Genomic DNA, 24,549 nt, shown 5'->3' on the forward strand with positions numbered 1-24,549 from the left:
CCATCTATCTATCGATCCATCTATCTCTCCATCTATCTCTCCATCTATCTATCGATCCATCTATCTATCTCTCCATCTATCTCTCCATCTATCTATCTCTCCATCTATCTCTCCATCTATCTGACTATCCATCTATCTCTCCATCTATCTCTCCATCTATCTATCGATCCATCTATCTATCTCTCCATCTATCTCTCCATCTATCTATCTCTCCATCTATCTCTCCATCTATCTCTCCATCTATCTGACTATCCATCTATCTCTCCATCTATCTCTCCATCCATCTATCTCTCCATCTATCTCTCCATCTAGCTCTCCATCTATCTCTCCATCTATCTCTCCATCCATCTATCTCTCCATCTATCTATCTCTCCATCTATCTATCTCTCCATCTATCCATCTATCTATCTCTCCATCTATCTCTCCATCTATCTGACTATCCATCTATCTAATAAAAACAACAAACATGATCGTATTTCAAGTCCATTTTATTCATAACACCCAATCAGAACCGAAGTTAGTGACAACGGCACTAACTCATTTTATTTTTACTTTACTTTCAGTATTTAATTAAACATTATAATTAAATATATTTTTTAATACAGAATTCTGCATTTATCTAACACCTGAGTGTAGTTTATGGATGTTTGTCTTTTTTTTTTACATAATACAGAACTTTTATTTTGTATCGGATCAATTTCATACTTTTGTACTTTTACTGAAGTTATTGATCTGTATATTATTTTTACCATTTACCATTATCAGGTCACTTCCTGTTTGAGATGATTGTCTTCACTTTTACATTTCAGACTTTTACTTCGAAGTTTGAGTCTGTTTTTTATCTTATTCAAGAGTAATCTGTGCTTTTATTGTGAAGAGTGCACGTCACACTTCCGTTCTGGTTCTACAGAAAAACAGAGGGAGAACAGAGTCCATGATATAAAGAACCAAACTGATGAATAAAGTTTTCACAGATTAAACACAATAAACAGAATTCCTGTTACTGATGATGAAGATGAACAGTTTTTATTCAGACAACAACAACAACAGCTGTTAATCAGCTTCAATCTCTGCAAGTGGAAATTTCCCAGCATGCTCCTGGAGTGGCCGATGGTCAGTTGATGGCGAGGCAGACCCACTGCATGAGGAGAGGAAGAGTTAATGAGGATGACATTCGATCTCTCCACTGGCTCCCTGTAGCATCTCGGATACACTTCAACATTCTCACCATCACTTACAGAGCACTTCACGGTCAGGCTCCGACTTATGTAGCTGATCTACTTCACCCCTATTCACCCGCCCGCACTCTCAGGTCAAACGCTCGAGGTCTTCTGTCCCACGCACACGATGTAAGAGCCGTGGTGACCGAGCCTTTGAGGCAGTGGCCCCGTGGTGACCGAGCCTTTGAGGCAGTGGCCCCTCTGGAATGCTCTGCCTGCAACTCTGCGCCTCGCAGATACTGTGAATACTTTTAAGAACCAGCTCAAAACCCACCTGTTTAGGCTGGCGTTTGTGTAAAAACCCATGTCCTAGACCTGCTCTTAAAATATGTTTTACATTTTTATTATCTTATTTCTATTTTTATTTTTTATTTTATTTTATTCTGTGTATGTAATTTATTGACCCGAGGGTCACATTGTGGTTTTTTATGTTTTTAACTTTCTGCTGTTAAGCACTTTGTGATGTCATGTCTGTGAAAAGCGCTCTATAAATAAATTTCATTAATTTATTCATTCATTCATTCATTCATGTGACAACAGGCTGGACCAATAAGAGAGCAGCTGGTGCCGGTAGGGGGTCAGACCAGTACAGGACTGGAACTTTACCTGCTGCAGGTCCAGCTCGATCTTCCCCTGGTTCTTCTTGTCCAGAGTTCTGAACATCTCTGTGAAAGAAACAGAGAAACGCTGTGTCACCTCGGTACTGGGGACACTGGAAACACTGGGAACACTAGGGACACTGGCAACACCAGAAACACTCAGAACACTGGGGCCACTGTGAACACTGGAAACACTGGGAACACTAGGGACCCTGGAAACACTGGGAACACTAGGAACACCGGGGACACTAGGAACACTGGGGACACTGGAAACACTGGGAACACTGGGGACACTGGGGACACTGGGAACACCGGGGACACTAGGAACACTGGGGACACAGAGAACATTGGGGAAACTAGGAACACTGGGGACACTAGGAACACTAAGTACACTAGGAATACTGGGGACACTTGGAACACTGGGAACACTGGGGACACTGGGAACACTAAGTACACTAGGAATACTGGGGACACTGGGAATACTCGAAACACTGGAAACACTAGTGTGACGACCCCTCCCTTCCACCAGGGGTCTGTGTCCTGTTTCCAGGTTGTCTTTCAGGATGGTAGTTTAGTTACTAGTTCATTAAATAAATGTTTATTGATTACTTTTAACTCGTCTTGTCTCCCTCATGTTGCGGCCTTTTGAGCCGGGTTGTGACATAAGGGGGCTCGTCTATTTCTGGTTGACCCGGTGTCTGCATTCACTTCAAATCAGTAGCAGCTGTAACCTGGTTGGCAGGTGCACCTCGGTTAAGTGAGTGAGATGTGCAATCTGGTTGTTTGGGAGACATGGACGAGTTTAGTGAGTCGGCTGTTTTCCTGTGTTTGGTTATTGTAGCAGCTGTAGTGATCAGTGTTCCTGAGGACTGTTTGTGTCACTGAGCTGTGTTATGCTGGTGGTTTTTGCGGAACAGAGTTTAGGTGGTCCTGTATACACGGTGAGTAAATTGCTGCTGTTCTGTCCCTGTTAGGCTGAAGAGCGGACTCCCTTTGGCGTTCGTTGGGGGGTTTCTGTAGTGTGGTGTGAAAGTGGTTAGAGCAGTTGCTTCTGGGGCACGTCCGAGGCTGCAGGTGGGCCAGTTCCTGGTTGCTTGACCGAGCCTGTGGATTTTAGTGAGTAAATACCCACCACAAGTAGCACCTGAAGACTAGGGGGGAACTTACTTAGTCTCTGGATAGGCAGTCAGAGGGACATGGAGGCAGTGATGTTAGCTATGTAAGGACTGCTCTTGCTGTGGTGTTAAATTCTGTTCCTGGTTTTATTGAGGGAAACTAGTTTCTGGTGTTTCCTGCAAACTGCATGTTTTGGTTTCTGGTTTTGTATTCTGGTGATCATGGGCATGTTCTGGGTAGTTCTGGACTCTATAACAAGAGCATTGCACAGCCTGTTGGGGGTCTGGGTATTGGACCCAGTTACCTTGCAGGTGGAGCCTGAAGACTGCTGCTGCACAGTGTGCAGTAGGTATTCATGGTTCATAGGGTAAGCAAGTGGGTAATAAAAGGAATTCTGTTCATTGTGTTTAAGGTAAGAAAAGGAGGGATGTGGTGAACAGGTTTTTGTGTTTGTGCGGTGACAGGCAAGTTGGTAACTTGGCCTGTTACCTTCAGGAACATAAGCGCTACAGCTCAGGGTGAGCTGAGTTGTAGTTGGGTTGCCTCTTTGTGCGTCTGTCAGAGGAACCTTTAGGCTACTACAGCTTAGCGCTTATGGTAGTTTAGTTTGGTGCTTTCTGTTAGCTGGCAATTATGAAAATTCCAGTTCTGGGTGTTCACCACTCGTTCATGCAGCTCATTGCATGAACTGGCCCTCCCAAGAAACCCTGCTTCCCAATCATGTGCGGTACCATATCACTGTGTAATCTCTCTGGCCTTCCTACCGTCTCCACTCTCACTCTTAGATGCTTCTCCGTTTCAGCATCATTCTCGAATTGATCTGCATCCACACGGCAACCTTCGCAGACGGGCAGCACATGACCATTAACGTACACTGGGCATGCGCGTGACGGTGTAAACAGGAAGTAGATTGGTTGCTGAGTTTTAAAAAAATACGACAGAGCAATGAAGTCGTAGTTAATGAAAGGTTGTGTTTGATACTTAAGATCTTCCTCTATAAACTCAACAGACACAGTTCGTGGAAAGTTTTATTTTTCAGACGTAGTTACAGCGCTGCGGGTCTGTCTCTCTCTCTCTCTCACATATCAAATTTACTTTAAAATCAACACTTACAGGTAAACGTCGACTAGATTATGGTCCATAAATGTGGTCAACACACGTCTCTCACTCGTTTCCTCCGTGTTGTTGTCTGTTCTCACTCGTAGCTCTGAACATCATGTAACATGTCCGACTAGCTAGCCTCTAAGCTAATTTTAACATTACCGCCAATGGAGAAATGCTAATTGCGATTAGCATTTATATAGCTCAGAATAGCATTTACGGCTAACTGTGGCTTGGCCGCTGGTCACGCCGCTCGCTAATTACTCCAATAACAGCTGCTTCCTCCACAGAAATGCAGACTTTTACTGCACAACAGCTGCTAGCTGTTGTGCTAGCAGCAACGCTTGAAATTAGTTATCCATGTTGAAATGAATCGCTGGTCGCCCTGCCTGTTTGTTTTCTTCCGGGTACGGTCCGGTGATAGTGAGTGTGACGAATCAGGGACGGAGACGTCATGGTTGCTAAGAACCAATCCAGTAGCGAACACGGTGTGGGCGTAATTCTTTCTCAGCACATCAGTTTCCGACACTCAAACGCAACCCCGGAGTTCTCAAACACCTCCAACCTCGGGGGAGTTTTCAGACTCCTCCGTTTAGGCTGCTCCAAAAGTGGCCGCTCAGTGTAAATGTAGCAAAAACGGAGTCATGTGGACGTCTGTCTCCTGTTTGAAGGACCTGACTGGTTGTTTGTTTGTTTGTTTAGTTTAGTTACTGGTTCATTAAATAAATGTCTATTTGTTACTTTTAACTCGTCTTGTCTCCCTCATGTTGCGGCCTTTTGAGCCGGGTCGTGACACTAGGAACACTGGGGACACTGTTGATGAAGACAGTGGATGTGGTAGAAAGCTCTAGAAATAGTAAGTTGTCGATGACTCACTGAACAGAAGCTCCAGTCGGATCAAACATCCAATGAAACAGTCAAAGTCAACGGAGAAACTTTGATCAGAGAATCTGACGACGATCTGATGGATCAAAGAGCTGTTTACCTGGAACCCTGAACATACACACACGAACACACACACCAACACACACATTAACACACACAAACTTCTTTCAGAACCAATGAATCCTGTAGAACACATGAGATGGAACCATCCAGTGACGTTATGAGTCTGAATGTCCCATTGGACTCTTTGTGTGGCCGGTTGTGGCCCTCTGACCGTATGTTTGACCCCCTTAATGAACCTCACCAGCTTCATTGAGAGCGGCTCTCATCTCATGACTGCTCATCGTACCAGAACCGTCAGAGTCGTGACTCTTGAAGATCTCCTACAGAAGAGAAATGTGTTTATGATGACATCACAGTAGACTGAATCATGACATCATCCTGAATGTCTCACCAGGAATTTCTGGATCTTCTTCCACAGACGGTGAAACTCCAGCAGACCCAGTTTAGTGCTGCCGTCTATCTGGAGACCAGTAGTTAAAGATCCTGTCTGTCTGTCTGTCTGTATGTCTTGCTGTCTGTCTGTCTCTCTGTATCTCTGTCTCGCTGTCTGTCTGTCTGTCTGTCTCTCTGTCTGTCTGTCTCGCTGTCTGTCTGTCTCTCTGTCTGTCTCTCTGTCTGTCTGTCTCGCTGTCTGTCTGTCTCTCTGTCTGTCTCTCTGTCTGTCTGTCTCTCTGTCTGTCTGTCTCGCTGTCTGTCTGTCTCTCTGTCTGTCTCTCTGTCTGTCTGTCTGTCTGTCTCGCTGTCTGTCTGTCTCTCTGTCTGTCTCGCTGTCTGTCTGTCTCTCTGTCTGTCTGTCTCGCTGTCTGTCTGTCTGTCTCGCTGTCTGTCTGTCTCTCTGTCTGTCTCTCTGTCTGTCTGTCTCTCTGTCTGTCTGTCTCTCTGTCTCTCTGTCTGTCTGTCTCTCTGTCTCTCTGTCCTTGTTTTATATTTTTCACTCAGAAATCTTAAACTCAGTTTAGATTTTCTATATTTCAACATTTAAAGTGTAGAAGAAGAAATGTTAAAAAACATCAGTAAAGTCCTCCAGAGATCAATAATTATATTATCACGATCAATTAACCTGCTGATTCCTGATCAACTCATCAAAACATCTCAAAAGAAAGGTTCAAATGAAGCAGGCAAGTTTCTGAAACGCCTTATTGATTAATCAGTTAACAAAGTAGTATTGAGTATTGATCAGTGAATAGTATTGATTATTGATCAGTGAATAGTATTGATTATTGATCAGTGAATAGTATTGATTGTTGATCAGTGAATAGTATTGATTGTTGGTCAGTGAATAGTATTGATTATTGATCAGTGAATAGTATTGATTGTTGATCAGTGAATAGTATTGATTGTTGATCAGTGAATAGTATTGATTGTTGATCAGTGAATAGTATTGATTATTGATCAGTGAATAGTATTGATTATTGATCAGTGAATAGTATTGATTATTGATCAGTGAATAGTATTGATTATTGATCAGTGAATAGTATTGATTGTTGATCAGTGAATAGTATTGATTGTTGATCAGTGAATATTATTGATTGTTGATCAGTGAATAGTATTGATTATTGATCAGTGAATAGTATTGATTATTGATCAGTGAATAGTGTTGATTATTGATCAGTGAATAGTATTGATTGTTGATCAGTGAATAGTATTGATTATTGATCAGTGAATAGTATTGATTGTTGATCAGTGAATAGTATTGATTATTGATCAGTGAATAGTATTGATTGTTGATCAGTGAATAGTATTGATTATTGATCAGTGAATATTATTGATTGTTGATCAGTGAATAGTATTGATTGTTGATCAGTGAATAGTATTGATTATTGATCAGTGAATAGTATTGATTGTTGATCAGTGAATAGTATTGATTATTGATCAGTGAATGGTATTGATTGTTGATCAGTGAATAGTATTGATTATTGATCAGTGAATAGTATTGATTGTTGATCAGTGAATAGTATTGATTGTTGATCAGTGAATATTATTGATTATTGATCAGTGAATAGTATTGATTACTGATCAGTGAATAGTATTGATTATTGATCAGTGAATAGTATTGATTGTTGATCAGTGAATAGTATTGATTATTGATCAGTGAATAGTATTTATTGTTGATCAGTGAATAGTGTTGATTACTGATCAGTGAGTAGTGTTGATTATTGATCAGTGAATAGTATTGATTACTGATCAGTGAATAGTATTGATTATTGATCAGTGAATAGTATTGATTGTTGATCAGTGAATAGTATTGATTGTTGATCAGTGAATAGTATTGATTGTTGGTCAGTGAATAGTATTGATTATTGATCAGTGAATAGTATTGATTATTGGTCAGTGAATAGTATTGATTGTTGATCAGTGAATAGTATTGATTGTTGATCAGTGAATAGTATTGATTGTTGATCAGTGAAAAGTATTGATTGTTGATCAGTGAATAGTATTGATTGTTGATCAGTGAATAGTATTGATTGTTGATCAGTGAATAGTATTGATTATTGATCAGTGAATAGTATTGATTATTGATCAGTGAATAGTATTGATTGTTGATCAGTGAATAGTATTGATTGTTGATCAGTGAATAGTATTGATTGTTGATCGGTGAATAGTATTGATTGTTGATCAGTGAATAGTATTGATTATTGATCAGTGAATAGTATTGATTATTGATCAGTGAATAGTGTTGATTATTGATCAGTGAATAGTATTGATTGTTGATCAGTGAATAGTATTGATTATTGATCAGTGAATAGTATTGATTATTGATCAGTGAATAGTATTGATTGTTGATCAGTGAATAGTATTGATTATTGATCAGTGAATATTATTGATTATTGATCAGTGAATAGTATTGATTGTTGGTCAGTGAATAGTATTGATTATTGATCAGTGAATAGTATTGATTGTTGATCAGTGAATAGTATTGATTATTGATCAGTGAATATTATTGATTATTGATCAGTGAATAGTATTGATTGTTGGTCAGTGAATAGTATTGATTATTGATCAGTGAATAGTATTGATTGTTGATCAGTGAATAGTATTGATTATTGATCAGTGAATAGTATTGATTGTTGATCAGTGAATAGTATTGATTGTTGATCAGTGAATAGTATTGATTGTTGATCGGTGAATAGTATTGATTGTTGATCAGTGAATAGTATTGATTATTGATCAGTGAATAGTATTGATTATTGATCAGTGAATAGTGTTGATTATTGATCAGTGAATAGTATTGATTATTGATCAGTGAATAGTATTGATTATTGATCAGTGAATAGTATTGATTGTTGATCAGTGAATAGTATTGATTATTGATCAGTGAATAGTATTGATTATTGATCAGTGAATAGTATTGATTGTTGGTCAGTGAATAGTATTGATTATTGATCAGTGAATAGTATTGATTGTTGATCAGTGAATAGTATTGATTGTTGATCAGTGAATATTATTGATTGTTGATCAGTGAATAGTATTGATTACTGATCAGTGAATAGTATTGATTATTGATCAGTGAATAGTATTGATTGTTGATCAGTGAATAGTATTGATTGTTGATCAGTGAATAGTATTTATTGTTGATCAGTGAATAGTATTGATTACTGATCAGTGAGTAGTGTTGATTATTGATCAGTGAATAGTATTGATTACTGATCAGTGAATAGTATTGATTATTGATCAGTGAATAGTATTGATTGTTGATCAGTGAATAGTATTGATTATTGATCAGTGAATAGTATTTATTGTTGATCAGTGAATAGTATTGATTACTGATCAGTGAGTAGTGTTGATTATTGATCAGTGAATAGTATTGATTACTGATCAGTGAATAGTATTGATTGTTGATCAGTGAATAGTATTGATTGTTGATCAGTGAATATTATTGATTATTGATCAGTGAATAGTATTGATTGTTGATCAGTGAATAGTATTGATTATTGATTAGTGAATAGTATTTATTGTTGATCAGTGAATAGTATTGATTATTGATCAGTGAGTAGTATTGATTATTGATCAGTGAACATCTGAAGGATACGTCCAGCAGGCTGATGATGTCACGGCAGGTCTGCAGACTGAAGCCATCGGTTCTGACATCAGATCCTTCAGACAAAGACGAAGTGGTCAGTTCATACATAAACTGATCCAGGAACAGTTCACCTGTTCATAAATTATTAACAATATTATATATATATTCATATTAAACATTTCTTACTCTGAGCAACAACTTTGTCCAAAATCTGTTGGAGCTCGAAGGCGGAGATTTCAGAGTCCTGTTAAAACAGAAATAAATCAAACATTGTTTTGACATCATTGTTCTGACATCATTGTTCTGGCATGATGGCCGACAGGAAGCGAAGTTGTTCATTTCAGAAACAAGAAGTTGTTACATTTCCAGAGATCTGGACAAAGAGATGTTTGAAGTGAGGATCCACGTCTTTCTGCCCGACATCAGGCTGAAAGAACAAAAGATTTAGAACAATGTGTGAACATTATTTTAACTAACACTTTATGTGCTGTTATCTTGAAATACGACACGAGGTATCATGTTGTTTTAACGAGTTATTACATTACAGTAATTCTTCTTTTAAATGTAATGAGTTATTATGTTGTTTAACGAGTTATTATGTTGTTTTAACGAGTTATTATGTTGTTTGAAAGAGTTATTATGTTGTTTTAACGAGTTATTATGTTGTTTTAACGGGTTATTAGTTTGTTTTAACGAGTTATTATGTTGTTTTAATGAGTTATTGGGTTGTTTAACGAGTTATTACGTTGTTTTAATGAGTTATTATGTTGTTTTAACGGGTTATTAGGTTGTTTTAATGAGTTATTGTGTTTTAACGAGTTATTATGTTGTTTTAACGAGTTATTACGTTGTTTTAATGAGTTATTATGTTGTTTTCATGAGTTATTATGTTTTTTAATGAGTTATTATGTTTTAACGAGTTATTATGTTGTTTCAACGAGTTATTATGTTGTTTTAATGAGTTATTATGTTGTTTTAACGGGTTATTAGGTTGTTTTAATGAGTTATTATGTTTTAATGAGTTATTATGTTGTTTTAACGGGTTATTAGGTTGTTTTAATGAGTTATTGTGTTTTTACGAGTTATTATTTTGTTTAACGAGTTATTATTTTGTTTAACGCGTTATTATGTTGTTTTAACGAGTTATTATTTTGTTTAACGAGTTATTATGTTGTTTTAACGGGTTATTAGGTTGTTTTAATGAGTTATTGTGTTTTAACGAGTTATTATGTTGTTTTAACGAGTTATTATGTTGTTTTAATGAGTTATTGTGTTTTAACGAGTCATTATGTTGTTTTAACGAGTTATTATGTTGTTTTAACGGGTTATTAGGTTGCTTTAATGAGTTATTGTGTTTTAACGAGTTATTATGTTGTTTTAATGAGTTATTATGTTGTTGTAACGGGTCATTAGGTTGTTTTAATGAGTTATTGTGTTTTAACGAGTTATTATGTTGTTTTAATGAGTTATTAGGTTGTTTAACGAGTTATTAGGTTGTTTAACGAGTTATTATGTTGTTTTCATGAGTTATTATGTTTTCATGAGTTATTATGTTGTTTTAATGAGTTATTTTGTTTTCATGAGTTATGTGTTTTAATGAGTTATTATGTTGATTTAACGAGTTATTATGTTTTAATGAGTTATTGGGTTGTTTAACGAGTTAGAATGTTGGTCTAATGAGTTATTGTGTTTTAACAAGTTATTATGTTGTTTTAATGAGTTATTATGTTGTTTAACGAGTTATTATGTTGTTTTAACAAGTAATTATGTTCTTTTAAGGATATTGTCTGGTTTTAACGAGGTATCGCCTTGTCTAACAAGTTATTATGTCTTGTTATGAGTCATCATCTTGTTAGTTTTAAACACTCAAAGTTTCTTACATTTTAAAATGATCTAAAGCTTGAAATCTGATGAAACAAATGTCACAAACCTCTTGAATGTCAGCATTTACGTTTTCCTCCATCGGACTGACACAAACAGAAAAGATAAATATATATACATACATATACATACATATACCTACATATACATACATATATACATATACATACATATACATATATATATATATATATATATATATATATATATTAGTGCTGGGCAACGAGTAAAATATTTAATCGCGATTAATCTCATTGTTATGGCAAAGTTCAACAATGAATTCAAAAGTAGTGTATTGCGCACTTTTATTTTAAAAGTACTGCTATATGAACAAAATGCAATAACATTTGGTTCACGAGATGCAGGCAGCATGTTTCATACTTAATGTGAATATTATTCATACTTTGTTGGCATCTTATTCTGAAAACCGATCTGTGCTGTTTAAATGCATTTACCGTGAATTTCAGCATATAGGTGCACTAAAATTACTGACTGTAGGATGTTTGCTGGCTTTTATCCCACTGTTCTTGTCATCCTCTTGTTTTTTGAATAAAAAAATTGCGTTAATGCGCGATAAAATAATTGTCGGCGTTAATTAATTAATGCGTTAACGCGAAATTAATGCGTTAACTTGCCCAGCACTAATGTATAGATATACTAATATATATATATATATATATATATATATATGTATAGATATACTAATATATATATATATGTATAGATATACTAATATATATATATATATATATATATATATATATATATATATATATATATATATATATATATATATATATATATATATATATATATTAGTGCTGGGCAACGATTACAATTTTTAATCGCGATTAATCGCATGATTTCTTTGTGATTGTTATGTCAAAGTTCAATAATGAACTCAAAAGTAGTGTATTGTGCACTTGTATTTTAAAGTGCTGCTCTATGAACAACAGGTGAATAACATTTGGTTTAAACACTTTGAACACATCAGGTTGTTGTTAGCAGCAGTATTCCCTTTACACAGCAGCAGTTATAACACAGTTATAATGATTCTGATCATAGATATTCAGGTGTTCACAACTTTATCTTCATGTGTGTAAGATATGATATTTAAATATACTTCTTGAAAACTGCAAACCTATCTACGTCATGTTTTTATGTTTGTTAAATTCTCAGTAGCGATAACTACATGATGCTTATTGTACATATTACAGATAACGTGTTAACTTGCCCAGCCCTAATATATATATATGTATATGTGACGGACCTGGTGTGGGCCTGTTTCTCGGTGAACACCCTCAGGATGAAGCTTCCTTTGCGGTGTGGGTCAAAGGTAGAAGGGACGATGACGTAATCTCCCGGCGGCAGCTTGAAGCGGTCGCACACTTCTCTGAGGTTGATGAAGTTCTGACTGCGAGCGACAGCGTTCCTCCTCAGCAGGACGTCCGGACCCAGGTGGACGTCACTGCGACCTTTAAACTGACCGGAGGAGAAGAGGATAACAGCAGTTATATCTCAATTATCTTTATTTATTTAATGAATTAGTAACAAATTCATTTAAATAATTAGTTAAATTCGTAAGAAATCTGCTCAAGACGGTTTGTCTCCTGGAGAGATCTGATATTTATCTTCTGTATTTGAAAACTCCTCCCAACAAAAAACAATAATAATAATAATAATACACCAATACATCAATAAACTGTCATTAATGTGAAATACTAATCTGAAAAGTAAACATGAATGAATGAATTTTATTTCTACAGCGCTTTTCACAGACATAACATCACAAAGTGCTTAACAGAGCAGACATTTAAAAGCATAAAAAACACAATGTGACCCTAGGGTCAATAGATTACATACACAGAGAAAAAAATAAAAAATAATAAAAAATAAAATAAAAATGTAAAACATATTTTAAGAGCAGGTCTAGGACATGGGTTTTTACTCAAACGCCAGCCTAAACAGGTGGAGCATTCCAGAGCCTCGGGGCCACTGCCTCAAAGGCTCGGTCACCACGGGGCCACTGCCTCAAAGGCTCGGTCACCACGGCTCTTACATCGTGTGCGTGGGACAGAAGACCTCGAGCGTTTGACCTGAGAGTGCGGGCGGGTGAATAGGGGCGAAGTAGATCAGCTACATAAGCCGGAGCCTGACCGTGAAGTGCTCTGTAAGTGATGGTGAGAATGTTAAAGTGTGTCCTAGATGCTACAGGAAGCCAGTGGAGAGATCGGAGTACGGGGGTGATGTGAGACCGTCGGTTTGTCCTGGTGAGTAATCTGGCGGCAGCGTTTTGGATGACCTGCAGACGGTTAAGAGCAGATACACTGAGTGATGTGAAAGTGAGTTACAGTAGTCAATGCGTGAGGAGATAAATGTGTGTATGATCATCTCTAGTTCAGCTGTTGATACTACAGATCTCAGTTTACTGATATTTCTTAGATGGAAGAAACATGATCTGGACAGCTGCTTAACATGAGGGTCAAATGACATGGAGCGATCAAAGAAAATCCCAAGATTGCGCAGGTTGCAATGGGCAGCAGAGGAGAGTGGACCAATAATCTGCCTGATCATGGGGACAAACTCCTCTGGAGCAATAACTAGGACCTCCGTCTTAGAGTCGTTGAGTTGCAGGCAGTTTTCTGCCGTCCAGTCTCTGATGGCATTGACACGTATTGACAAGTAAAAGTGTAAAGGAGAAAAAATGGAAATACAAGTACTTCAAGATTGTAGTAAATGTACTTTGGTACTTTCCCCAAATAATAAACATTGATGGATCGTCTCTCTGCAGCGACTTAGAACAAAGGAGTGAAACATGTAAAAACAAAAAGAATTTAATGAGCAGCTGGTGTTTGTAGAAGATATTTTTACTTTGATCCTCAACATTTAACAATATTATAATTAACAACAATATAAAATATGTTGATAATAATTAGTTAATTGTATTTAATTGATGTTATCGTGAAGAATCTGAACTCACCTCATCAGGAACCTGGAAGAAAAACACAAAACACACAAATATTACAGATATATATATACCCTCCACCCTCCACCCTCGCCCCTCCACCCTCCACCCTCCACCCAAGCTCCTCGCCCCTCCTCCCTCACCCCTCGTCCCTCGTCCCTCCACCCTCGCTCCTCACCCCTCGCCCCTCGTCCCTTGCCCTTCGTCCCTCGCCCCTCTTCCCTCGCCCTTTTCCCTCTTCCCTCGCCCCTCGTCCCTCGCTCTTCGTCCCTCATTCTTCAATCCTCACCTGGTAGATGGAGAACCCGATGGTGTTCAGGTCTCTTCCGAAGCGTTTCTCCCTGCGAGCGTCTCTCTGCATCAGACCGATGATGACGGTGCAGCCGTTTTCTCCGTCGTCCGGCTCGTCGTCTTCGTCGTCCAGACGGATGAAGAACTGAGAGTTGGAACAAAACGTGGCTGCAGAGAGAAATAAAGCATAAGTGTCAGAGCTGAAAGAAGTTGAAGTGAGAAGCGAGTCACTGACAGCGTCACTCAGTGAGATGGACCCGGATGAATCCTGGGTGGTACCTGGGTAGTTCCTGCAGCCTCCGGCGGTGGAGCCGACCCTCCAGTCGCCCTCAAACTCAGAGAAGTTCCATCGACCAATCACGTCGCTGCTCAGAGTGTCTGGTGTGAGATTACAGATGTCGAGGCGGGAAAACTGATACAGGAAGTCTGTGTACGACATCCTGGAGGAGGAGGAAGAGGAGAGAGGAAGAGGAGAAAGGAGTAGAGAGCAGGAGGAAGAGAGAGGAGGAGAGAGGTGAGAGGAGGAGAGAGCAGGAGGAGAGAGGAGAGAGGAGGAGGAGAGAGCAGGAGGAGAGAGGTGAGAGGAGGAGGAAGAGGTGAGAGGAGGAAAGAGGAGAGAGGTAAGAGGAGGAGGAAAGGGGAGGAGAGAGGAGGAGTAATAAGTATTATCAACCAAATGTATTTCAAGTATCAAAGAAAAAGTACAGTTTTTATTGATACTGATCACATTAATCACCAGAACTCTCCGTCATCAGCAGAGTGATCGAGCTTCTTCTTCTCTTCAGGATCAACTCCGTCCCACTCCTTTGACCTAGAGACAGAGAGACAGACAGGCTGTGAGACAGACAGACGGAGAGAGAGAGAGACAGACAGAAAGACAGACGGAAAGACCAGTATGATGACTTGGACTCACGTGTCACTCCAGGCTCCGGTCCACTCCACCTGACCCCATGGGTTCCTAATCCTCAGCAGCTGCACTGGAGAACCATAGTGAAGAACCTGCAGGTCAAAAGTATTATCAGGGAGGAAGCTGGTCCAGCAGAGTCCCCCTTCTGCTGGTTCAGACCTTCTCACAGCTGGAGACCTTCAGGTCTTCTCACAGCTGGAGACCATCAGGTCTTCTTACAGCTGGAGACCTTCAGGTCTTCTCACAGCTGGAGACCTTCAGGTCTTCTCACAGCGGGAGACCTTCAGGTCTTCTCACAGCGGAAGACCTTCAGGTCTTCTTACAGCTGGAGACCATCAGGTCTTCTTACAGCTGGAGACCTTCAGACCTTCTCACAGCTGAAGACCTTCAGGTCTTCTCACAGTGGGAGACCTTCAGGTCTTCTTACAGCTGGAGACCTTCAGACCTTCTCACAGCTGGAGACCTTCAGGTCTTCTCACAGCGGAAGACCTTCAGGTCTTCTTACAGCTGGAGACCATCAGGTCTTCTTACAGCTGGAGACCTTCAGACCTTCTCACAACTGGAGACCTTCAGGTCTTCTCACAGTGGGAGACCTTCAGGTCTTCTTACAGCTGGAGACCTTCAGACCTTCTCACAGCTGGAGACCTTCAGGTCTTCTCACAACTGGAGACCTTCAGGTCTTCTTACAGCTGGAGACCATCAGGTCTTCTTACAGCTGGAGACCTTCAGGTCTTCTCACAGCGGGAGACCTTCAGGTGTTCTTACAGCGGGAGACCTTCAGGTCTTCTTACAGCGGGAGACCTTCAGGTCTTCTTACAGCTGGAGACCTTCAGGTCTTCTCACAGCGGAAGACCTTCAGGTGTTCTTACAGCGGGAGACCTTCAGGTCTTCTTACAACTGGAGACCATCAGGTCTTCTTACAGCTGGAGACCTTCAGACCTTCTCACAGCTGGAGACCTTCAGGTCTTCTCACAACTGGAGACCTTCAGGTCTTCTTACAGCTGGAGACCATCAGGTCTTCTTACAGCTGAATACCTTCAGGTCTTCTCACAGTGGGAGACCTTCAGGTCTTCTCACAGCGGGAGACCTTCAGGTCTTCTTACAGCTGGAGACCTTCAGGTCTTCTTACAGCGGGAGACCTTCAGGTCTTCTTACAGCTGGAGACCATCAGGTCTTCTTACAGCTGGAGACCTTCAGGTCTTCTCACAGCAGGAGACCTTCAGGTCTTCTTACAGCGGGAGACCTTCAGGTCTTCTTACAGCGGGAGACCTTCAGGTCTTCTTACAGCTGGAGACCTTCAGGTCTTCTCACAGCGGAAGACCTTCAGGTCTTCTTACAGCTGGAGACCTTCAGGTCTTCTCACAGCGGAAGACCTTCAGGTCTTCTTACAGCTGGAGACCATCAGGTCTTCTTACAGCTGGAGACCTTCAGGTCTTCTCACAGCGGAAGACCTTCAGGTCTTCTTACAGCTGGAGACCATCAGGTCTTCTCACAGCTGGAGACCTTCTGGTCTTCTTACAGCTGGAGACCTTCAGGTCTTCTCACAGCTGGAGACCTTCGGGTCTTCTTACAGCTGGAGACCTTCGGGTCTTCTCACAGCTGGAGACCTTCGGGTCTTCTTCCAGCTGGAGACCTTCGGGTCTTCTTACAGCTGGAGACCTTCAGGTCTTCTCACAGCGGGAGACCTTCGGGTCTTCTTACAGCTGGAGACCTTCAGGTCTTCTCACAGCTGGAGACCTTCGGGTCTTCTTACAGCTGGAGACCTTCAGGTCTTCCCACAGCTGGAGACCTTCGGGTCTTCTTACAGCTGGAGACCTTCACCTTCTCTTCTCAAGAGACACGATGTTCAGGTGCTTCGGCCTTAACTTTCATCAAGCAGCTTCTTCCTGTTCCTGTAAACAACACAATATTTTCCCAGAATGCCTCACCTGCTGTGCTGCAGTGATGGAGTAGGCGTGACCTTTGACCAGCTTCTGACCAGTGATGGCCTCCGTCTCATATGAGCTGGAAATCTGAGAAACACGTAAATATGATATAAACGTATACACGTAGCTCGCTAGCTAAACGAGCTAAAGCGTCAGCTGACACATAGCTCAGCTGTAGCTTACATCGATGGAGCAGCCGAGCAGCGAGCCGAGCTTCAGAGCTTTCCTCACGACGTTGAACAGGAAGGGCGGAGCTTTCTTCAGGTCGTAGCTCTCAGAGATTCCTCCGGTGAAATCCTCGAAGCCTTCGATGCTCGAACCTCCGCTCAGGGCCTCGTACGAGCTGTTCACCCTGCAGGAGGTACGGGACAGTGAACTGGCTGGACAAAATAATGACAACACCTAAAAACCTGCTGAGTCACAACGAGTCAGTGCTAACAGGTACTTCACATGTTTAGTATGGGAGTCAGAGTTTAAGTTGAAGAGTTAGTTCACAAGTGATCAAAGGAGTTGAAGAGTTAGTTTACAGGTGATGAAAAGAGTTGAAGAGTCAGTTTACAGGTGATGAAAAGCGTTGAAGAGTTAGTTTACAGGTGATGAAAAGAGTTGAAGAGTTAGTTTACAGGTGATCAAAATAGTTGAAGAGTTAGTTTACGAGTGTTCAAAGGAGTTGAAGAGTTAGTTCACAAGTGATCAAAGGAGTTGAAGAGTTAGTTTACAGGTGATGAAAAGAGTTGAAGAGTTAGTTCACAAGTGATCAAAGGAGTTGAAGAGTTAGTTTACAGGTGATGAAAAGAGTTGAAGAGTTAGTTCACAAGTGATCAAAGGAGTTGAAGAGTTAGTTTACAGGTGATCAAAAGAGTTGGAGTTAATTTACAAGTGATGAAAAGAGTTGAAGAGTTAGTTTACAGGTGATGTAAAGAGTTGAAGAGTTAGTTTACAAGTGTTCAAAGGAGTTGAAGAGTTAGTTTACAGGTGATGAAAAGAGTTGAAGAGTTAGTTTACAGGTGATGAAAAGAGTTGAAGAGTTAGTTTACAGGTGATGAAAAGAGTTGAAGAGTTAGTTTACAACTGATGAAAATAGTTGAAGAGTTAGTTTACAGGTGGTCAAAACAGTTGGAGAGTTAGTTTACAAGTGATCAAAAGAGTTGAAGAGTTAGTTTACAGGTGATCAAAAGAGTTGAAGAGTTAGTTCACAAGTGATCAAAAGAGTTGAAGAGTTAGTTTATAGATGATCAAAGGAGTTGAAGAGTTAGTTCACAAGTGATCAAAAGAGTTGAAGAGTTAGTTTATAGATGATCAAAAGAGTTGAAGAGTTAGTTCACAAGTGATGAAAAGAGTTGAAGAGTTAGTTCACAAGTGATGAAAAGAGTTGAAGAGTTAGTTTACAAGTGTTCAAAATAGTTGAAGAGTTAGTTCACAAGTGATGAAAAGAGTTGAAGAGTTAGTTCACAAGTGATGAAAAGAGTTGAAGAGTTAGTTTACAAGTGTTCAAAAGAGTTGAAGAGTTAGTTCACAAGTGATGAAAAGAGTTGAAGAGTTAGTTCACAAGTGATGAATAGAGTTGAAGAGTTAGTTCACAAGTGATGAAAAGAATTGAAGAGTTAGTTCACAAGTGATGAAAAGAGTTGAAGAGTTAGTTCACAAGTGATGAATAGAGTTGAAGAGTTAGTTCACAAGTGATGAAAAGAATTGAAGAGTTAGTTCACAAGTGATGAAAAGAGTTGAAGAGTTAGTTTACAAGTGATCAAAGGAGTTGAAGAGTTAGTTTACAGGTGATCAAAATAGTTAAAGAGTTGGTTTACACCACTAATCAGATTTACAGACTGTGAGAACACGATGTGAGGCAGAATAAATCAGAGCAGCAGGAGTTGAGTATAAAGAGCTGAGTCAGCAGCTCGGTCTGCAGCTCTGTTTGTTTTCCAGGCCGAGTCGAGTCCAGTGTTTACAGAGTAAAGCTTCCTCCACCCTGTTGCTAATCACCTCCAACACTCACTCCTTTCACTACTACTGCTGTCTAACGGCTGACTGGAGTCAGTAAACACGAAGAGGAACCACTGAAAGGAGGTGAAGTGTGAGAAGGGAGCGGAGGCATTGGGAGAGGATTTGAGCTGAACGACTGCAGCAAGTCCAACATGAAACTTTGGCCGTAGTTTGACAAATGAATAGTCATGTTCTAGACTTCGGTTAATCCTCCCCCAGCGTACCGGACATATTTGTTCAGACTTGTTTACAGCTTGTAAAACACAGTCTCACACACATTCACGTTGACTTGAAGTGTTGAAGATTTATTTACATGTTATAGAACATTATTAACCTTCACATAGGGTCAGGCTGCATCATACTAATATATACAGGATGGGTTAAATATTGTCATGTTGTGCCGTATTACAGTGTCTGTGTCAATAAATAATAAAGCGACGGATATAAAGTAAACACATTCATTTCATCCAGTCATGACACCGGATGTATTTAAAGAGACTCTGCAGACTAAGCTGCTGCCTTTAACAGGAGTTAAAATGACGGTTTATTGTCCTCTGAAGTGGAAACATCAATTGAAGTGTGAGTCCTGAAAGTAGCTGATGCGTCAAATGAAGTGTTAAAAAAGGAGTTTGAAAAGTACCTGCTTATTAACACAGTTGTCAATATCTGTTAAAGTTTAGAAAATAAGTGTAACTGAACGCAAGTGAAGTGTTAGACACAAATAAACAAAACTAAAAGTCGTTAAAATGACAACCGGGGTGCAAAGATGAAATATGTTGTTTTAGTTGAAGTATCAGTGTTTTGGTGTATATTCATCATCTTAGTTTTATGCTAACATTAGCTAAAGAGTCCAGCTGATGAATAGCTTTAGTTCTGCTGGTGTTGGGTCATAAATCAAAGTGTTTGACACATCAACATGTTGACCTGATGCAGACGCTACATGAAAAGAGGATCAATAAAGTTATTATAATTCATCCTAAATGATGAACACATTTCATCCCCATCCATCTCATAATGTTTCTTACTTGGCGTAAGCTTTCTCCAGCAGAGCGCTCCAGAACTCTCCTCCCTCTGCCGAGTGGACGAACAGCAGCTTCCCGTCTCTGGAGGGCAGCCGGTCGTCCACAACCACGTCCACCCACTGCCCAAACTGCCACAGCTGCATGGAAAAACACCTGATGTTGAATGTCTTCTACTGCAGGTTTGATAAGCCCACTCTCACACCCCCTACCATCAAACAACCACCTACACCCCCTGCCTCCTCCTCATCTCTCCCAACCGACCCCCCACCGGCACTGAGGATCTGTGTGAGTCGGCTCTTCCACAGACAGAAGATCAGGAAGGCACCAGGTCCAGACGGTGTGTCCCCCTCCTGCCTGAAAGTCTGTGCTGACCAGCTGGACCCATTTTCACACAGACCTTCAACCGATCACTGGAGCTGTGTGAAGTCCTTCCTGCTTCAAATGCTCCACCATCATCCCGGTCCCCAAGAAACCCTCCATCACAGGATTAATGACTACAGGCCCGTCACCCTGACGTCTGTGGTCATGAAGTCCTTTGAGAGACTGGTGTTGACCCATCTGAAGGACATCACAGGACCCCTGCTGGACCCCCTGCAGTTTGCCGACCGTGCAAACAGGTCGGTGGATGATGCAGTCAACATGGGACTGCACTACATGCTGCAACACCTCGACTCCCCAGGGACATATGAAGGGTTCTGTTTGTGGACTTCAGCTCCGTGTTCAACACCATCATCCCAGAGATACTCCACCCAAACTCTCCAGCTCACTGTGCAGCCTCCACCTGTCAGTGGATCACTAACCTCCTGACTGACAGGACGCAGCAGGTGAGGCTGGGAAACATCACATCCAGCACCCGGACTATCAGCACTGGACCCCCCAGGGGTGTGGTCTCTCCCCACTGCTCTTGTCCCTCTACACCAGGGGTCGGCAACCTGCGGCTCTTCAGCCTCTCTGTTGCGGCTCCCTGAGGTCCCCAACTGGCGCACCAGATCCGGACCCAGGAACTAAAAACCGATTGTAAATATTGGGCACCGAGTTCAAACTTTAACCGGCGCATCTTATTCAGCCGTTACGGCAGTTGTTCGGCGGTGCAGGAAACACACCGACCAATGCATTGCAAATCACATCACGTGATGCAGCTCAGCCAATCAAACATGAGTATTCTGACAAGTTTCGTGACTCGAGCGAGGTTTACACACGTGACACACAGGGCTGAGACGAGGAAATAGAAAGAAGAGCAGGAGAATTGCACTGATAGAAGAAGTTATCTCACATGACGTTCTCCAAAAAGAGAAACGTGTTCAGAGAGAATATAATTAATAAGCAAGAATGAACAGAATCTTATATGTTAATTATTCTCACAGGCAGTTAAATCCTCGAGTTAAGTAAAGGTTGCCGACCCCTGCTCTACACCAACGACTGCACCTCAGAGGACCCGTCTGTTAAACTCCTGAAGTTCGCAGACGACACAACGGTCATCGTCCTCATCAGGGACGGTGATGAGTCTGCGTACAGGCGGGAGGTTGAACAGCTGGTCCTCTGGTGTGGTCACAACAACCTGGAGCTGAACAAGCTCAACACTGTGGAGATGACAGTGGACTTCAGGAGGAGCCCCCCAACACTGCCCCCCCCTCACCATACTCAACAGCACTGTGTCCGCTGTGGAGACCTTCAGGTTTCTGGGATCCACAATCTCCCAGGACCTGAAGTGGGCCCCCAACATCAACACCATCAGGAAAAAGGCCCAGCAGAGGTTGTACTTCCTGCGCCAGCTCAGGAAGTACAACCTGCCTCAGGAGCTGCTGATCCTGTTCTACTCCACCATCATCCAGTCTGTTCTCTGTTCCTCCATCACTGTGTGGTTTGGATCGGCCACCAAACAGGACAGAACAGAGTGCAACGGACTGTCAGGTCTGCAGAGAGGATCATTGGTTCCAGCCTGCCCTCCATCCTGGACTTGTTCACCTCCAGAGTCGGGAAACGGGCAGAAAGATCTCTGCAGACCATCACACCCTGGACACAAGCTGTTCACCTCCTCCCCTCTGGGAGGCGCTACAGGGCTCTGTACGCCAAGACCACCAGACACAGGAACAGCTTCTTTCTGCTGGCGATCACTCTGATGAACAGTTGATCAGACACACTGCACTACTACCTCCATTTGCACTATTGCCACCATTCTGCACTAATATTCCGAATCCATTGTCATTGTTGTTGTTCTTTATGTTCATATATATATTCTTCGATATATATTTATATTGTACATCGTAGTTCAATGTTAAAGCTCAGTTTTTCTGTTCTACTTTGTTGTCTTTAATGTCTTTGTTTTTATATTTCTCTTGTTTATTTGTATATTCTGTGTACGTACGATGAGAGTAATGTGTAACTGGAGTCAAATTAGCCAATAAAGCTGATTCTGATTCTGATGTTACTTAGGCTCCACCCACTGCCCATACTGCCACAGCTGTAGGTAAAAACACCTGATGTCACTTCCTCCAGAGTCTAGAGGCTCCACCCACTGACCAACTCAAGGGGTAGATCCAAAGTCTCTTAATTGTCATTTCCTCATATCCTCTCTCCTCGCATGGTTTCCTTGCGTCTATCCATGCATCCCTGGGGGGAGGGACTAAGACGCAAGGAAAGGACACAAGTGAGGGAAACGGGGATGCACTTTAGAGACTTGGGCTGTACCCCAGGTCCTCTTACCGGATCTGTTGAGTATTTCAGCTGCATCTCATGGCCTTCATCAGTGGGTGGAGTTCACTCAGCTGGCATGAAGAGAAACTGATGAAGGCCATGAGATATGAACAAATCTAGTAAGAAGACCTTGAGTTAGAAGTATAATCATTGTTACTGTATTTCTTTAACTCTCTCATATATTTAAAATAGAGCATGTGACCTGGAAGTGGAAGATGCCGGCGTACTGTGAGCCAAAGTTCTGCCGAGGAGGAACCACTCTGTTCAGAATCTGAGGGTCCAGGGTCAGAGAGGCGATGGCAGCCAGCAGCCAGCAGTCACCTGACAGACACACAGCAGGGCACGATCACACAAAGTCAGAGGTCACAGTGTGTGTGTGTGTGTGTGTGTGTTCTCACCCAGCACTCCCTGACAGATGTCTGTTCTCTTCGCTCCATCAACGATGAACTCAGGATCAGAACTCAGCTCCTGATTGGACGACACAGCAAGCGACGAAAGATTATTTTATAACGTTATTGAATAACTAATAATGATGTGTGCGTTCACAGTCATCAGGTTAATGATTCACACAAACTGAGTCACACTCTTGTTTAACTAATAGGAGGTGCTTTGATTTTATCTTTAATATCTTTAAACGGGCTAAAGAGCCGGTGAACCGGAGCTACAGCTGCAGGCGGATGAATACACTGTTCATCAAGAAATAGTTCTAACGCATAACAGTCCGAAAACAAACCAGATATTAGCATGATAATCAGTGGACAGAACCAGGCTAGCTGTTTCTCCCTGGTCTCCAGTCTTTATGCTAAGCTAAGCAATCAATCAATCAATGCACTTTCAGACACTGATCGGGTCATTTTCTCTGCGTTGTTGATGACGTCACTGATAACGTCGCTTGGTGGACTTTATATAATAAATACAGACATCATTTTTGTAATTAATACATATATTGTAAGCTTTTGTGTTGATTTGCTTCTTATTAAAATGCTCTGAGTGAGTTGAAGTAGCAGGGATGCAGCATATGTCTCGGGCTTTTATTGTGAAAGGTAAGAAAGGAAGCAGCTATAACTATATTCTCCACAATTAATAGATACAAAAGTACTTTGTGGCCGTTTGTGTTATGATTTTTTTGCCATTTCCCCTTAAACGCAATGCCTAATGGTATATCGTGTTTGGTAAGTGATCATCGGTTATACAGCACTTTTCACAATGCATTGTGGGATACTTTGAGTCCACTACATAGGGTTTAATAGTTTTCACTTACCGTGGGTCGTTTCCACTCTGTGCCGATGGTTTTGGACGAGTAGCGTCCCAGCTGGTTGTATCCCAGAGAGTCCCATTCTGCGGGAAAGGTCGGGTCACAGAACAGCGAGCCGGACTTCAGACACTCTTTCTGCAGCTGCTCAAAGTTCTGCTGGTTGAAGGGGACGGCGTTATTCCGACTGCCGGTGCCGTCCTTGTCTCGAGCCTTCCTCCTAGCCAGCTCTGCTGCTACGTTTGCCATCCTGAGAGTGTTTCTACTGAGGGACTGCCGAAAGTCTGCCGAGAGTCTGCCCAGAGTCGAACGAAGGCCTGCCGATAGTCTGCCGATATCTGCCGATATCTGCCGAAGGTCTGCCAATGGTCTGCCGATAGTCTGCCAAAGGTCTGCTGATAGTCTGCAGAGAGGCTGCCGAGAGTCTGCTGAGACTAAATGAGGCGTTTGTGTGTGTGTGCATCAGGTATAAAGGTGGTCAGGTGTGAAGGGGCGGAGCTTCAGTCCAGCTGAAGGAGCAGTATAATATCAGTTGACTCTGAATTATTCAGAGAGCAAACAGCCTGATAAACACAGTGATGTGCCAACACAGACTGGACTCTAAACAGGTTTTGGGTCTCTGGG

The 24,549-nt window shown here is 41.3% G+C and overlaps 1 protein-coding gene across 1 annotated transcript; it reads right to left on the minus strand.

The window, feature by feature from the left end:
* Positions 1 to 1,114: 1,114 nt before the first annotated feature.
* Positions 1,115 to 24,174, minus strand: capn8 (calpain 8; the record flags this gene model as incomplete). The annotated part of the gene is made up of 21 exons (XM_079279340.1): positions 1,115 to 1,138; positions 1,827 to 1,885; positions 4,913 to 5,029; positions 5,226 to 5,304; positions 5,376 to 5,444; positions 9,015 to 9,079; positions 9,192 to 9,249; positions 9,367 to 9,432; positions 10,936 to 10,972; positions 12,157 to 12,368; positions 13,867 to 13,878; positions 14,141 to 14,310; positions 14,422 to 14,582; positions 14,879 to 14,953; positions 15,056 to 15,141; positions 16,978 to 17,061; positions 17,158 to 17,326; positions 19,983 to 20,116; positions 22,876 to 22,994; positions 23,072 to 23,141; positions 23,935 to 24,174. The coding sequence occupies 21 exons, from the start codon at positions 24,172 to 24,174 to the stop codon at positions 1,115 to 1,117; spliced, it is 2,106 nt and encodes a 701-aa protein (XP_079135466.1).
* Positions 24,175 to 24,549: the final 375 nt, after the last annotated feature.

This window comes from Melanostigma gelatinosum (assembly GCF_949748355.1).
Source record: "Melanostigma gelatinosum genome assembly, chromosome: 11".
Lineage (NCBI taxonomy): Eukaryota > Metazoa > Chordata > Actinopteri > Perciformes > Zoarcidae > Melanostigma > Melanostigma gelatinosum.